This window comes from Nomascus leucogenys, chromosome X (assembly GCF_006542625.1).
Source record: "Nomascus leucogenys isolate Asia chromosome X, Asia_NLE_v1, whole genome shotgun sequence".
Lineage (NCBI taxonomy): Eukaryota > Metazoa > Chordata > Mammalia > Primates > Hylobatidae > Nomascus > Nomascus leucogenys.
The window spans coordinates 94,405,490-94,422,963 of NC_044406.1; the positions used below are offsets into that span (position 1 = coordinate 94,405,490).

A 17,474-nucleotide genomic window follows, 5' to 3' on the forward strand; every position below is an offset into this window, starting at 1 on the left:
AGGTTTCCTTTTTTTCATCTGCTTTTTCTTGTTCAGCTGCAAGTCTGGCGTGGGAAGTCTACAGAAGATGAACCAAATAGCCACAAAGTCTCTGAGCTAATTTTGAAAGCGGGGGGGGGGATTTGGGAGTAAGTGGGGATTGGGAGAGCTGGTCAGGGTGAGGAATGGCTGCCAGGGGGCTTTGAATGCACTCGTTCGAAGTTTGTATCTGTACCAGCAGCTGTGGAATCTGCATGCCATGAACCAGTTGGCAGGTATAGACAATGAACCTGGCATTATGAATAGCAAGGTTGGGAGCAGGTGGGGAAATTGGGATTTGAGAGGCCAGCAAGCAGGAGTTTGCAATGTTCTGAAGGGTTTGGGTGATTAGAAAAGAACAGGTCAGCTGGGTGCAGTGGCTCATGCCTATAATCCCTGCACTCTGGAGGGCCAAGGCAGGCAGGTTGCTTGAGTCCAGGAGCTCAAGACCAGCCTGGGCAACATGGCGAAACCTCCATCTCTACTAAAAATACAAAAATATATATATATTCAGGAGTGGTGGTGCACACCTGTAGCCCCAGCTACTCAGGAGGCTGAGGTGAGGATCATCTGAGCCCACGGAGTTGAGACTGCAGTGAGCTTTGATGGCCCCACTGCATTCCAGCCTGGGCAACAAGAGTGAGACCTTGTCTCAAAAAAAAAAAAAAAAAAAAAAAAAAAAAAAAAAAAACAACCCAAAATGTCAATGTGTATGACCTTTACAGAGGAAGAAGCATATCATTTTGATTACATTTAGGCAGTGGTTGATGTAAGGGGCGGGGGGCAAGACATCTTGGTCACCTTGAGGTTTGCGGCTCAGGAAAATCAAGGAGTTCTGTTTCCCCAATTTCAAGTGGGAAAAGGATAGGTATATATGCTACCAGAAGCTGAGATGGAATGGAGTCACTTGAAGAGAGGTGACAGTTTCCCTTGGGAACATAGTGGGCTTAGAACACAGCTCAGGGTCCAGAGGAAGTTCAGGTTAGGGCGTGGTAAAGGAGACACTAAGCACTCATCAACAACCAATCAGAGAAATGCTAGGACTCTGGATGCTGGGGACGTGGAGCTGGGAAAGGGTGATGGGTGATAATGAACCCCAAAGAGAGGTGGAGGAAGCAATCTGGAGCCAGGAGCCTTAGACTTGGCCCTACCCACGTGGTTGGTGGGTTTGGTGAGAGAACTTTTAGCAGTGTCCCTGAGAACTTTCAGCAGGGACTGAGGACATCTTTCCTTGGCTGGAAGTAGAGGGAAGAGCAAAGGAAAGGGGGGTGGTTTTGCTACCTCATACATTCTCCCTCCTTCTCTTACTAGAGCCTTCTTAGCTCCTTTGCCAAGTCAAGTGTCACATGTGGACTAGTATTAAGGAGAATGCATTAAGTGACCCCAGTGATGTTTTCAGGAGAGAGAAGAGGCCCACACCTGTTGATTTGGTTCCGCTCTTCTCGCTCCCTCCTATGTATACCCTGCCTGTTTCTTTTGGGCCTTCCTGGGGGTATCTTTCCTCCCAAATCACCCCCTCAAGCTACAGTTGTGTGTTATGAGTCACCTTGCCACTCACTCCGAAGCTCTCATATGAAAGCGGAGGAGAGAGAGGAAGGATCTGGGCTTGAGTCCTAATTCCCAGAATAGCCATGTGACTTTGGGCAAGTCACTTAAACTCACTGAGTCTCAGTTTCTTTATCCAGACCGTGAGGGCAAAGAGCATGTCCTTCATATGAGTATTGTGCAGATGACACGAGATCATGGCTGCAGCATAGGCCTGGCACTGACAGGGTGCTCAAGGGATATTCAGGGGATCAGCAAAACAGCCCCTACTGGGTGAGGGGCCTCTCCCACCCAGTCCATTTATACTCAGTCAGACACCAAGTTTATTTTTAGAAAAACAGAGCAAAGTTTATTGAAATTTCAAGCTACATTTGAAAAATCAAAATCCAAATCCTGGAACCATACATCAGGATAAGGTGTCAAAAAGTGGAAAGTGTTCACTCTCACAAAACCCGCTACAGACAAGCTTTCTGGGCACACCTCCCAGGCTCTGTTGGATCAAAGCCATTCCCTTGTTCATCCTTCATCCACAGTAGGACACCATCCTTCTGTTCACTTGAAAGTTTTCCACAATAATTACAAAACAAAACAAAACAAAAAACGTTTTCAAATGACACTGTGAAGCCCAAACTGATCTTCTCTCAACCCCATTCTATGTAGTCAGCACCAGTGAATGGTGGGTTTGGCATTCAAAACAGGACTTCACGTTTCAGTGGACAGCTGGGGAAAGGGTTGCAGCAGCAAGGCATCTGTGGCCGCATTCAGAGGCTGGCCCCCCTCCTTGCCTTTACTCTCGAGTCTTACTTAACCTAAAGGACAAACTGGGTCAACTTGGTAAATGAACACAGTCAAAGACTTAGCCATAAGAGGTAAGGGACCAGTCAATACTCCCAAGGCTGGTTAGGCCCTTCAACATGTAGGTGGATGTGTATATGTATACATCGCTACACTAAGATACAGATCTAGCCCTATGGGTATATATACGCATTTATGGCTATATAGAAAAACTATGCCAATACTAACCAAACAGGACTTTGTAAGCGGTCATCCCAAAGCTGTAATCCCACACTGGGCTGTGCACAAAGCCATGCATTATACCATATTAACCAACAGAAGGCTGACTTGGCTCAATCTCTCCCATCTGTGTCCCCTGCCTTCACAAAACAGGGGAGAAGAGAGAGGTTGCCTCTGCTTAAAACACAAGTGGCTTCTTCATAGGAACAGTCGTTGTCAGGTGAAGCTGTTGAAGATGTCCATGGAGATGAGAAACAGACCCCTTAAACTTTCTGGAGCAAACTGGTGTCACACCTCAAACTACCCTTCTCCTTTGCCAGTTGCAGCTAAGTTGCCCAGGCCCTGGGAGCCCCCAGGGCGCAGTAGCATTAGAGGCTCACTGGCTTGGTGTTACTAGGCCCCATGCAACTCAGCCTCCAGAGACCTGCTCTTGTCAGGGGTCTGTCACTGGAGTGGACCCAGGTGGCCATGTCCTTAGGACATCTCTTGGCACCAGCTATGCTAGGTGTAAAGTTCTCCTCGTGAGATGACGCTTGGGGAGCCAAAAACAAACTGGAAAGAACTAGGTAAAACAAGTTTAGTGGCTCTGCCCACCCTGAGGACAGAGCCACTTACACCGCAGAACCACCAGGGGCCTCGGGCACTTGTGGGGATTCGGGAGCTGGCTCTTCAGAACTCAGACAGGACTGGAACTTCTCCAGCTGCTCTGGGCTCGCCAGGGTCTTCAACAGGGTGTTCTCACGCTCTAGCTGGGAGTTCTTTTCCACCAGCTCTCGGATCTGCTCCTTCAGGATCTCCACCTCCTCTCTCACAGCATACATCAGATGATTCTTCACCAGATCCTGCCAATGAGGGAATCATAACAAAGCCATTACTTAGCCATCGTGGCCCCTCTGCAGCACCTTTGCTCTGTCACTGGTGTGCCTGTGCTGTCCTTAATGCCAGGGCCCTCCAGCCTTCCCTCAGTGAACTGGTCTGGCAAGTCCAATTCCTCGTTCACCTTTCTCTGAAGCACTTAAACCCTCATTCAGGAGAGCTACATGATTTGGCTCACGCTGGAGTTGACAGCCCAGATTTGAACTAGATAGGTTCTCCCCTGCAAGTTTCTAATGACTTTCAAAGCTGGCTGCTGAGGGGCCTTTGGGGTGACACTTCTGCTGTTTGCCAGTAGTTTGCTATGTCCCCCTTTTTACATAAGCCCCTGCTGCTGCTGATCCAGATCTGGGGGAAGGGGAGACCTGCAATGCATCCCATACTGTTTGTCTGCTGTACAAATCTTAACCAAGAGAATAAAATTGGCTATTTTGGAGTCTCCTCCCCTCCATATGACCCAGCACATTGAATTGTAGCTGTCCTGCAGCCGGCCAGTTAGCACACAGGACATTGGCCTTGGGGAAAGGTACAGAACTGCCGCATCCTCTCTGAATTTGATGATTGCACTGGGGGCAGGGAAGGTGTCCTTAAGCTCCAGGGCACAATTAAGTGGCTCCCAACAGCTGAAGCCCTAACCCTCTGCAGCCATTGTGGCTGCTCCTTGGAGTATGACCTCTACCTGGTAAGGAGAGGGACGGGGTGGGGTGCTTCGCTTCCTGTTTCCACCCAACTCCTGACCCCAGTCCAGGCTCTGCAGAGGCACTGCAGTGCTGTTGCATCCAATGAGCTCTGCCCCTTGCCAGCTGCACGATGCACACAAATGCAAGAGTCTGAGCTCCCTGCCCAACAACAGGCCCAGGAGAGAGTCAGAGCCTGTGGCAAAGACCTGAGATGGAGGAGGGAGGAAGAAAGGAGGGAGCCCAGGAAGGGAAGACTGGAAATGCCCTAAAAGGTGCCACTCTAATCAGACTCCACCTCCAATGGGGATAGGAGGCAGGCTGTCGGCTTCCTCAGGGTTTTGGCTAAGGGCTTTTTCACCCATTCCCTCAATCCTGCCCAGAGTTACATAAGCAGCAGCTAAGTCAGGGGATGAGAATGACGCAGTGATGCCACTCACCATGGCCTGTTCGATCTTGTTGTCTATGGCCACCACGCTGGCTCCGGAGGCACTGCCAAGACAAAAAGCAAAGCGACCCGTTACCCACTTGGTTCTACTCTTGAGTACATGGCAGTCGTGGCCAAAGTCCTCCATCTGCCTGGGCTCTTCCTCTCTCTCTCTTTCTCGCCTCCCTGGCCCAGAGTTCCGCACAGTTTGTCCCCAGATCCTTCCTTGGCCCCTGCAGGAAGCTGCATCTCCTCATCCAGGCCCGCTCAGCGCTGCTGCCGCCGCCCCGAGTTCCAACCGATCGGAGCTGCGTGCGAGTCCTGGGGCGCGCAGGCCACCGTGGCCTGCTCGGGCAATATGCAAACAATGAGGTTGTGCGACCCGGGGAGTCCCCCACTGCCGGCCTACAAGGTCCTAGGCAAACCTACCCGGCTCTGAAGCTAGCTAGGAGTTCCTTCTCGGCTGGTAAGCTTCCGGCCTTCTCCCAAGCGGCGCACGGCGATCCGCCAGCCCCCTGCCCAGCCCTGTCTGGCCCTGCCCGCCGCCCCTCTGCCTCCGGCTGCCTCTTCGGCTGCAGCAGCTGGTTTTCACGGCGCAGCGGCCGCAGGGACGCTTCGACGACGGATCCCAGAGCGGCGGTGACCCCCCACTTCCTGCGTCCCCTCCTCCCCGCCCCTTCCCAGGATGCTGCACCGCGGGGAACGGGGACCGGCGGCACACAGCTCGCTCAGAGATCCGGCTCCTAGCCCAGCTCTGGCCGGCGCCCCGGCTCGGTAGGCGCCGGAGCTGGGGTCAGCGGTTACCTGTTGTCCAGCTTAACGGAAACCACATCCCCTCCAAGCAGAGAAGAGAAGAAGGAGATGGAGAAATTGTGCAGCTGGTAGACCGCCACCTCCATGGGGGTCTGATACATTTCGGTGTTCATGGCTCGGGCTGCTGGGAAGCTCTGGCGGGATTTCGTGCGGGGCTGGGCGGCTGGGCGGCTGCTGGCAGGCTGCGCTGGGCTGGGCTCTGCGCTGGAGTCCGGCCCTGAGTCTAGGAGCGGGGCGAAGGCTGCAGAACGAACTCAAAGCCAAGCAGGCGCTCCAGCTGTAGTTGAAGGGAAGTGACTCGAGGGGTGTCACCTCGTATGTCACAAACTCCACGGCCGCCAGTCCAACCCAGACTCGGAGATATTTTGGCTCCTGCTTCTTTATATAGGAGGAGCCGGCTGCGTCACATGGCGTCAGGGGCCATGCAAATGAGTCCTGTACCGGGCTTTGTGGCCCAGTTAAACCACATCCCCTCCCTGAACCTTAGGCTGGGACTGTAAACAGTTCAGCGCTTTCTTGTACCAACTGGCATCTCCAAAGAAGGCTCTGGAGATTGACAAAAACCAAACTGGAGCTGATTTCTAGAGAAATAAGAAATACAAATGCCCTAACAAGTGGCAGAGGGCATTCAGTAGAGAACAGCGCTAGTTTGAAAAGCTCTTCTTCAGGTGGCAGCCAGCATGCCCCCATGGCTTTGCATGCTCTCCTATGTCATACTCCCTGGACACCCGCCCTCACCATCACGGCCTCACCTTCTTCCCAGTCACTGCCTTCTCAGTCTCTCCCCTGCACACGTACTTTGTCACCTGCATATTCACTCTCTAATCAACCCAGCTGTCCCCTCACCAGCCAGCTGGCCTGCCGACCTGCCTTGAATCCCAGCACTCATCCACTTGCCCCTTCCTCTGAATGATCAGGTGTGGGCGTACTTGTCTGTGAACTGGCACATGTACAGATCTGTGACATGCATGTAATGCATGCACAGGTCCACGCTAATCTACAGATGCATATGTATGGAGGAGAGGGTGTCCGGGAGCTGAGGTGAGTGGGTGAACATGTATGGGAGAGCAGCTAGGTGGGTGACAGAGGAGGTGAGGAGGAGACAGGGTATTGGAGTGAGCACTGGAGTGACCACAAGATGCCAGCCCTTTTCTCTTTAGTCTCCACATTCTACTCTTTGAAGAAAATACATTCAACATTATCCAGGATCCCCTGTCTCTATTTTTTAAAAACACAACTTTGTTACTTTTCTTTAAAACAGCGAATGACAATAACACTCCAAACCAAAGGTATAAATTTATATAAACGATCCCAGGAAAACACCTGCCCTGTGATGGGCCCAGCCATGCACAGCATTAGAGGGTACTTCAGGAAAAACAGACTCCAAACCATAAACAAGATGAGGTGATTGTTCCATAATAAAAGTTACATGTTTCCATTAAAATGTGTTTTCTTCATATTCAGCCTCAAGCTGAGGGGGAAAAAAAGGCACCAGAGACTTGAGGTCCTTTTCTTCTGCTCCTTCCTAAGTGAGGCCACCTGGTGGACAAAAGCAGAATTGCCACCAGAAGGAGCAAGAGGGGCAGGGACAGGTGATGCAACCGGGAATATTATTTACACCAACTCAGGACCAAAGGAGAACATTGGGTTCCACCACATATACAATAGTTTGGATGAAGTTAAGGCCAGTACCCATGAATCAGTGCTCCACAGGCTGTGGTCCAAAGAAAGATCCTAATGCAATCATGCTATTGGAAAAGTACTGGGGCCTCTTATCAGCAAAGAAGGTAATTATTATTTGCTTCAGGACATTTATCTTAACCAGGTGCCTGGCACTAACACCCTGGCCAAGGCCCCAGCCAAACGCAGTCTGAAGGCCTTGATTTCCTCCCGGCTTCCAGGGCAGTTATGCCACTGAACAGCCAACATTTTTGGCTATGGTGTGGTGCTCTATTGGTGGATTCCAGTGGTGATAATATGTGTACAAGAGCCATTATATTGCAAAGCACTGACCAACAGAACTAAGTAAACCTGCTGCACTAGCCAGGGATGGTGTTTTTCTTCATCTCACTTTAGGTGGGAGACAATAATGATCTCAGGACATTCTGTTAACTTTAAGACACAACCTCTCTGAACACGGCGTTTGCACTAAGACATGTGTAGTAGACAGAACAAAGTGCAGACTATACTTATGGGTCATCAAGAACATTCACTAAAAAAAAGCCCTCTTAAATCAGGAGCTTAACTGGTATCAGAATTCCCTGATATATTAATATTAATTTGCCCTCCGCACCACATAGAGTTTTCTTGATCCAGAAAGTCTCCGAGCTGACCTTTCATTGGCTTGTTAATTTTTCCTCAACTATTGCTTTCCCCTCCCCCCAAGATTCCAAGGAAGATGAGAAGAAAAGGGGACACAGAAATAAGCTGGGCTGGCAGGGGAAAAACACCACCAGGAAAACAGGGCACAGGACAGAAGTAAAAACAGCTCCTTCAACAGGGACTCCCTTATGTGGAGACAGAGGCAGAGAAATCCAGGTGGCATGGGAAGGGAAGGCAAAAGGGTTAAGCTTCCCAGCAAAGCTGCATTTGAATTGATCATTAATTTGTCTACGGCCATACCACCCTGAACACACCTGATCTCGTCTGAGTTGTTCATTAGTTATACTTCAATTATAAAAGCAAACTGAGTCTGAGACTCACTGAAAATAATAGTTACTATTAATAGAGCATCAGCTATGGGCAGACACTGTGCTGGCTGCACCACCAACCCCAAGGTGTAGGCACTGTCACTATATTTTACAGATGAAGAAACCAAGGGTCAGAGAGGCTACCTTGCCCAAGGCGGCAAAGGTAATAAATTACAGAGCTAGAACTGCAGCCCAGGGTCTTCCTGACCCAGAGATCAAATTTGTTCCTACTGCACTGATCAGTGGGGCAGGGAATAGGTTTGTTGAATGGGTAGAGGCTTGAATGAGTGAGTTGAGGAAGTTGGTAGGGGGTTTGGAGGTGCCAGAGAGTGGTAAGGAGGAAGAAAGGGTGAGAAGCAGCAGCCCTACTATTAGAGAGGTCTAGAGACTGCCTTTGAGTTCTGCGAGCCTTGGTTTTTCTGACACGTGAGGCAGAGGAGAGCTGCAATGGGTGACTGGAACAATATCCAACTGTCCAAATGAGCTTTATGAGACGGCCATGCTCACCCACATCATTCCAAAAGGCAGCCAAGCAATCCTCAAAGAAAGCTATCTGTTTGGGAAATAGGAGACATTAATCTAACAGGGTGGCTTCCTGAATGGAACATGTAGGAGAGTGTACAATATTCCAAATCAAGTATGGAGTCTTGGCTGCACAATCACAATCCAGTCAAACTTTGAGTTCCTGGAGCCCCACTCACTGGCACCCTTAATTAACTCCTTTTTCCCCCATTCCAGCTGTGCTCAGCTTTTAGGAAAATGAGGTCAATAAGAAAACAAGTTCATAGCAAAGATTTAGTTAAAAAAAAAAAAAAAAAGACTTGGAAAGGAGGTCCCAGGTTCAGCCCAGACTGAGACAAGCTCTCATCCTCTCTACATCTCTGGTTCTGCTGAGTGAGATGTGATCACCCTGAGACCTTATGATCCTCCATTAGGAAAGAATGAATGGATTCCAGGGTCCACTGGCTCCCTAAGGGAAGAATATGGACTTAAATGTCTCTGTAGAAAGATTTTCTGGCCGGGTGCAGCGGCTCACGCTTGTAATCTCAGCACTTTGGGAGGCTGAGGTGGGCAGATCACCTGAGGTCAGGAGATCGAGACCAGCCTGGCCAACATGGTGAAACCCTGTTTCTATTAAAAATACAAAAAATTAGCCAGGCATGGTGGCGCACGCCTGTAATCCCAGCTACTCGGGAGGCTGAGGCAGAAGAATCGCTTGAACATGCGAGGCGGAGGTTGCAGTGAGCCGAGATCGTGGCACTGCACTCCAGCTTGGGCGACAAGAGTGAAACTCTGTCTAAAGAAAAAAAAGAAAAGAAAAGAAAAAAGATTTTCCAACAACAAGGGCAGGGGAGATAAGGGTGGGTAGGAAGGGTGGGCGTGGGGGAAGGAGGAGGAACCCAAAGAGTTTTCTGCTTAACCCTCAGCACACCAGAAAATTTCTCCACCCAGAATAGCTATGCCAAACCTTGCAGTGAGTGGAAGTTTGTGCTGTACCTATCCATGATCTGATCCAATATTGAGACTCTCAGGGTCCTTGTGTCCCGTGGAAGTGGGCCCCAAATAGGAAACAGTGGCCTAGGCATTCAATGGCCCAGCTACCCCAACATTCATAAATGTTGCCAAATTCTCTTTCTGACATCCCATAACTCACAATATAGGCTGGACCCAGAGCCAACACGGCAACAGCGCCTCACTGAGGAGCCAGGCCCTTTGCTGGCTCTCAGTTGTAGTCTTAAAGGGACATAGTAACAAAACAGACATGGCTGACCCTACCTTTCTCAGGGGCGACCTTCTAGACGGAGGGTGGCATAATGAGGACAGGGCCAATTCCCTTCATTTCAGGAGGCTTTGGAAACCAGCATATTCCCTTTGAGCTGAAAGAAGTGCTCAGCATTTCCCACTCATCTTTTCCCCTTCAAAAGCCAGACTGGACTCTCTAGGACAAGAGCCCTTCCTACGTCAGGTTCCCATGGGACAGTAGAACAGAGACTGGGCAAAGTCTGGGCGGCATAACCCTGGGCAGGATCTCAGAGCCCTGACGGCAGTTGGACAGCAGATTCAGGGTGGGTGCGGTAGGTTGGGGGTGGTGATGAGGGGGAACATCTCACTTCCCTTTTTGTCACACTTGAAGCACTGTGTACCACACAGCCAGAAGGAAACTATTTATAGGCAAGTCTTCCTTATTTTCTACAGGGAATGTTCCACCCAAAGATTCGGCAATGTTGCCAGCAAAACACAGGGTCCTGTGTCAGGAGAAGCGGAAAAAGACATGATGCGAGAGGTGCGGGAGAAGCCACAAAGCAAACACTGGGTTAGGAGCTGGAAAAGGAAATACAAAAAGGATATTGAGCGCTAGAGCGTTAACACAGTGTTAATGGGATGGTTGAAAAACATGCCTCCCCACTTACTCCTCCACTGTGGGCCCCTTCCATCTGAAGCACTGTCTAGTTCTAATTACTTACTTGTCCCTTTTTCTGAAGAGGCTGGGGGAATAAGGAGGCTGAAATGCCATGGTTTAATTTGTCCTTGCTTCTCACTTACCTTCTCTCTTCCCTTCTGGTTCCGCTCCAGTGTGGGAGACTATAGACAGGAAGGACACTGCCACTTACACAGTTACTTTGGTTTCATGGAAAATCCCCAGAGTCCAGAAGGAGGGAAGCAAGAAGGAAAGACAGAGAAAGAGAAAGTGCCTTGTTCTCTGTGGATCATGTGAACTGCCCTGCATGGCCAGGGCCCAGAGCTCCGAATTTCAGGGGCAGGAAAATGGGGAGGAGGATGCAGATGCAGATGCAGAAGGCGATGATGAGTGGGAGGGAGCCCAAGGAGAATCTTGGTGGAGAGATGGACACTGTCTTGGAAAAGCAGCTCTAGCAATTGATTTGGGGCAAACTCTGGCACCGAATGATGGCAGGAGCAATGAATTGCCCCTTTCAGCTTCCTCCCGTCCAAGGTCCCATGTGAGCATCACAAACAATCTCTGAGTGACACTAGGGATGACGGGTGCAACCAAACCTTGTTTTAACAAGGCATTCTACCCCTCCTGCCCTCACTCAGAGAAGTAAAAAACTGCTCTCGTCAAATCACCTTCATCACCCTAACTTTGGTGGCTCACCATGCTGGGGGTGGTTTGTTCTGCCATGTCAGCAGGACTGGAAGTATTGGCGACTTATCCAGGAATGCAGTTTAGCTCAGTGGATCTTAAATTTCATGAACCTTGTGTCAATATTTATGCTTGTCTCCCTTCCCCTTATGCCTTGCAGCTGGGAAAATTTACCTCCATAATTTTTCCAAGCCCTCCTCTTATTTTCCACCCTCCCCATTGTCCATCTACAAGTAGGAAATAGATATCCCTGAAAAAGGCGGTTGGTAAAACTAACCTTAGTAAATGGAGTCACTGTCCTCCTTTCCCCTGCCCATGCTAGTTGCCATTATCATTTAATTCAATTCAAATCAGTTCAATTCAAAGTTGAATGCTTATTCAAAGCACAAGGCACATTTCAAGGAAATTTAAAAAAGTAAATTGGCAGTACAAATCCAAAATTGTGCTTCCTTCCAGAATATTCTAGGTCTGTGACCAATTCAGAAGTCTCCCTACTGGTTAGACCTTAGTGAAATGTTTGCTTCAGGAAAAAGCCTCGGGCTAGGGGGTGCTTGGGTTGGGGGGTGGCCTGGGGTTGGGAAGGACCATGCCACTACCATCTGGGGCATCATTTCATGGGGCAGAATGAGGCGTGCTTTTCTTCTCCCCACCCTGCCCCTCAACTGGTGCCCACCTAGACAGGATAATGCAGCAGCACGAAACTTGGGGTTTCTGTGGGATCTACCATTCCTTTAACATTGTGGCTGACAGTGCCAGGAAAGGTCTCTCACCCTGATTCCCTTCCTTAACTGCAGGGCTTTGTAAAGCAAGGGAACAAGGCACAGGTATTTGCTTTCTGAGTTGCCAGTCCCTTTCTTCCAAGAAGGGGGTCTTTGTTTAGCGTGGGCTCACCTCTCCCTGCCAACTTCTTGATCTTCGTCCTTTAGCCAGCTCCTCTCAGCCTTACACTTGTCCCACCTCTTTCAGAGGCAGGTGCTAAGGTTCCTTGCCCTCTCCTACAGACCGGCAAGCATCCTCAGGTAGACAAACAGGCTCCCTCGTCACAGCTCACCCTCTGGAAATCCCAGTGTCCTGCAGCCTTCCTAGGGGCTGAGAAAGAAAGCAGCAAGACTATGGCCACTCTCCACATTTATGTGTCTGCACCAGCCCTCCACCAGCCTATCCAGGCCAGCGGGACACTGGCAAGGCCTCTCTCCATCCACTCTGCTCTGTGGAACAGTTCCAAGAGCCGAAATTCCAAGCCATTTTCTCTGGCAGTTGCCAGGGTTACTTTGAGTAGCATGTGAAGGACTTGGGGGCTATTGGCAATGCTTGGAAGACAGCAACCAGGAGGATCTTGTTGGGGATGGGGGTGCAGCAGACGAGGGGCTTGTGAAGAGGGCAGGAGCACCTGCCTCCATTGTGGGCCTCACTATAGAATGGGTGATCTTTGAAGTGGCACAGGTTCTCTAGGGAACAAAAGGATGGTTAATAATGCTGGGCTCTTTAGTTCCTTGGCTGTGATGGGTAAGCACTGTGAGCCTCCTAGGGCCCTCGCTTGCCTCATAGCAGAGCTATTCACCATGAGCTCATTTGAGGTAGCTCCTTGATTCTCAGTTGTGGGACTCTATCACATGTGAAGAGGGGCTCTGCAGATTGCAAAGGGCTTCTGGCTCTCCAGCCATCACCACCCGCTGCCTCCCACCTTCTAGGATGAATAGAAGGCAACCTAGCTGGGGTGGGGGCAGTGGCAGGAGGAGGCAGGGGGCACACTATTGCCAGAACAGAAAGAAAAGGAGAAACAGGGCCAGCTTCTGCCTGGGGAGGGCCCCCTAACCATGGGAACAGCACCAGGGATCTCAAAGGAGTGTTGGAAGGGCTTAAGGAAGGTCTCCTGGCCTGGTTTGAGAATCACTGACAAGGAGCAACTTCTCAGGAAGAAAGAGCAGCGTGGAAGCACATGCATTTGTGCAAACACCCTCTCCAGCCTTTCACACAGTCTAATAATTCACAGATAGCCAGGCAGAGAGGGGCATCCGCCCCCCTTCCCCGATGTTGTCACCTTCCCCATGACCCCAAAGGGGCAGTAAGGCCACAAGACATAGCAAGATAGCAAGGCAGGACACTCTAGCCCATGCCAGAATGTCAAAAGTCATGGCCTCTGCGCTCTCTGACATCCAGAGCTAGCTGTGTGCTGTGCAAGGGTGACAGGTGACAGGGTCTTAGGGGAAGCTTGAGGTGGTATTCAGGTGGACACGGGGGAACCACTTTGAAGCCTCATACTGCATACTGGGAACAGGAAGTCCTGGCACTGCCAGAAGCACAGTTTTCAAAGATACCAATCATGCATTATAATGGGCTCTTTTAAATGAAGGAGAAATAAAAACAAGTACTATTTGTGCACAATCAATCATATGGATGCCTAAGAAATGATTCCCACAGGCTCCTCTTCAGGACAGTTCTAACTAGAGCCAGTCCTGGCATAGAGGCCCTCTGTGACCTGAGAAGTGTGATCTGAAGGGCGGTGAGAAAAAAAAAATCCCTCTCAGTCAGAGCTGTTTTCCAGACTGCTACTGTGGTCCTTACAAATGCCACCATGAGAATCATGCCTTTGGGTTCCAATGATCTCTCCTGGAGTTCTTCATTTATACTTTGAGGAATGAGAACAGCTTCTTTTCCAATGCAAAAAGCCCTGGGAAGGTGCCACATTCGACACTATCAGTTCAAATACTTCAGTATGAACTAAATTATAGCATTACTTTCAACAGAGTAGTCAGTAGCCAATCAGCGTCAGCAGACAATTGGACACACAGCAGGTAAACCTTGATGGTGGGCTGCAGTGGGCCTAAGGGAGATTGTGGAAAATGCAGGCGTCCTGGGCTGCAGCCCTAGCATGTCTAGTGCAATAGGCGTGGGGCGGGAGAAGGGTATTTCTCAGGTGTTTTGGACGCAGCTCTTTTGACACCAGTCCATAGAACTGCTTTTAGGAACTGCTGGCCTAAAGGTAAGAACCAAGAAAGGGTCTATCTGAAGAGTCCCTATGGTGCCAGGGGCACTGAGACCCATTTCGTGTGACACATTCGGACGAGGCTTGGCATATTATAGGCCTGCTGTCTGTCCTGCCCTTTCTTTCTCTCTCACTCCTGAAAGTTTGACCAAAATGTGAGTGAGATCTACTATTAGAGAGATGATCCTGAACATGCTCTGATTTATATTCAAATCTTTGGCAATTTTTGCCTCTCTGTTAAGAGGAACAGATGCCTTTTAAGATACTTCACAGCGGTCAGTGGAAACTCTCAGCCTGGCAGGTCAGGGACATGCGGCGGGGGAGGGGTGGGCATCGTTGTGGGAAAGAGAGAACCCAGCATAGAGAAGGGGAAGGGGCTGGTTTTTCTCTAACAGCGCAGTTTTGTCAATGAACCGGCCCAACCTCCCTTCTACAGGAACCAGCTCTTCTCCAGCCCTGTGGCTGTCACTGCCCGGTCAAACCTGGGTCAATTCCCAGGTGAGCTGAAGGGGTGTGACTCATTCCCCCCTCAAGAACCTGCTGGGGCTGACTATAAAGACTTGCCAGGATCTCTGCAAACATGCCTGTCCCCACCCTGATCCAAGCCTGGAACTCACCCCTGCCTACCATCCTCACCCCATCCCATTGCTTGTGAGCCCCTCCCTGGCAACAAGGCCATCTCCCCTGCTCACTGACTCCCCTCTCCAAGGGGGAGCAGGAGGGGAATTTACTGTTGTCTGTGGTATGCATCCGGCCTGTCTTTTGGCCTTATTTTATTTTATTTTATTTTTATGTTTAATTTACATTGTTTGCTAGGTTTGGGGCTTAAATAAACAAAAGCTATGCTTCTCCCCAAGGCCTAGACTTCCTGGTTGCCTGCCAGCAACAGAGTGACCCTTTTAACCTCTTCTCTTGCTCCTTGAGACATTCAGTGTTGGGGGTGGGGTTGAAAGGAAAATATATTTAGGGTCAAAAACCTGGAAATTCTTAGTGCCAGCCTAAAATACCATCCCCGGCCCTTGCTGGCAATATGAATGTTAAGCACTGAAGCCACCTTACCAAGGACAGGCTTCTTTTAAAGCCCACAGCAAGATTTTAAAAATAAAGCACAAAAATGGAAAATTCTAAGTATTGGCATTGATTTCTTTTCTTTCTTTCGTCTTCTTTTATTAATCTACTCTACAGATGTCTTTGTACCACCAAGCAAAGACAGAAGTGCCCGGGTCTCTGTGGGTGGGGCCTCTGTGGCACGAGCAACCTTAAAGACCTATAGACACCAGAGCATGGTGGGCCTGACCAAGAAGGCTTCTCGCCAAAGCTCATACACCTTAAAAAATAAAAGGAACACTAGCCCCTATGTCCTAGGGATAGAGCTCTAACAGCAAACTAACGAATCCTGGTCAACAGTTCTGACATCCTGTTATTTGCTAAAACTAATAATACCATGGAGTTTGTTGACAGAGTTGCAGAAGAGCTAAAGTAAATATGGAAACCGAGGAACAGCCAAGTATAGACAGTTACTAGCTCAGCAGTTGAGAGGACGAGAGTTTCACAGATACTCCTTGGACATCTTGGGGCACCGGGGACTCAGCACGATTGGGAGATAACCCAGAAGGCATCTGTCATGTCACTGGGTGATTTATCTCCAACAATAGGCTGCTGCAATGATGGGTTTGGCCTACAGAGCTGGTACTGAGCTCTCAGACAGACAGTAATGAGATGAAAAATTGAGAGGGACTCCCTTGATGCATTTGTGAAGGGAGTTATGCCCCAAGAAACATCACTTTAGCTCCCATTTTAAACGAACGTGTCCAAGTGGGAAGAAAATATGTCAGAAGGCCAGAGTTCTTTTTCCACCTTGGCCACTAGCCAGCTGGGGACTTCACGGAAGACCTCTAAACTCTCTATGCTGCTAGATCCGCATCCCTGAAATGGGAGTAATGCCACACAAGGTATGTATGTTTTATGGATACCCTAATGTCTGGAAACATAAATATATCATTTTATTTTATTTTTTACAGATCAAAGATGTCTTTGATGACTTTATAAATATTTACCTATGGACTTTATGGACACCCTGTAGGTAGCATAGCTGAGCTCTTTGGAGAACGAAAAAAAGGGCTGTGTGAATGTGATAAACTCTATGATAAATAAAAACTCTGGTTCCCAAACACTGCTGGCAAAATGGCTCCCCAAGTGAACAGCCCTTTTCACACTGTTTCAAATTCGTCTTTCTAACCTTCTGTCCAATTTCAATGTTTGTTCTCATGGTTTCACATATACTGCTATGGGGAGGGGGTAGTTCGAGAAGTTGTTGTTAAAATGGAGTCTATATTTAAATTATTCTCCTGAAGGTCCTAGCAATGTTTCCCTGCATGTAGAACTTCTAACTTGCACAACGTTTTGACCCGAAGAACCACTTTGATAGTACAAACAATCAGTAATCAGTAAGACCTCTATTCTTTCTAGCACGACTGAAGGCACGGTCAGAAAGGACTACGACTGAAAACGGGCCGTGCAAGGTCTCAAGTGAACACCGATTGGCTTTCTAGACTAGAATATAAACCTTGTGAGGGCACGGGTTTATCTTATTTACTACTGTACACCTAAGGCTTGGACCGGTGCCTGGCACGCAGTACAAATGCAGTAAATACATGCTTAGTAAGAAAAAAAATAAAAAGATTGTCTATGTGTTAGGACTTTGCTAATGGCCTCGTGGAGAACTATAGGCACATTCATGAATTAGTCTTCTGTTAACACTTTAATTTGGGGACAATCATTGTCTGAGAGAAACTGTGCAGTTACAAACACAAAAGACCTGTGAAAATCAAACATACTTGGGAAACCCAAACATAGTTTAATTGAGTAAGTGGCCGCTAATGACCTGGAAGCACGGCTCAACCACTTAAATAAAAGGGATAATTCACCCATGTGTGTGCTCCTGGTTCTCCACTAATGCTACGACTTTGGTCAGTTTCCATCTTTAGCTAAAGGGGCTGGGTCAGTTGGGAATAGGTCACCCACAGTGAGCAGTAGAGGGTGATAAAGCCCAGGAGCAGGGTGGCCAAGTCTCAGCTGGCACCAATATCAAAGAGGGATTTAGGGCTAGCAGGCCTGACGCTCTGAGTGAGTGGCAGCCATATAGCTGGAATGATGGGAGTCGGGGGAGGACAAAAACCATCTGGACTAAAAATACTCACTAAGATAAAGGAAATTCTCACCATTAATGTCACCCTTGGGTTTGAAGTCTTGAGGTGCCCTGTTAAAATGGAAAATCTTTCTCAGAAGGGGAATTGTTTAGTTTTTCTCAGGGAAGGGATGTGATGAC

General features: G+C 49.0%; 1 protein-coding gene across 6 annotated transcripts in view; it reads right to left on the reverse strand.

Moving 5' to 3' along the window:
- Positions 1 to 1,885: 1,885 nt before the first annotated feature.
- Positions 1,886 to 17,474, reverse strand: part of TSC22D3 (TSC22 domain family member 3) — a 63,740-nt gene continuing 48,151 nt past the window's right edge. For 4 of the 6 annotated variants that reach the window (XM_030806591.1, XM_030806589.1, XM_012499033.2 and 1 more), the window contains exons 3-4: positions 4,568 to 4,619; positions 1,886 to 3,419 (exon numbers count right to left, since the gene is read on the reverse strand). In XM_030806591.1, the coding sequence (XP_030662451.1) occupies positions 3,189 to 3,419; positions 4,568 to 4,619 (283 nt within the window). In that variant the 3' untranslated portion in view covers positions 1,886 to 3,188. Of the gene's footprint in view, positions 3,420 to 4,567; positions 4,620 to 4,983; positions 5,218 to 5,358; positions 6,242 to 17,474 lie in introns of those variants that run through there. The other 2 variants (XM_003262167.2, XM_012499035.2) reach the window with 2 other exon arrangements.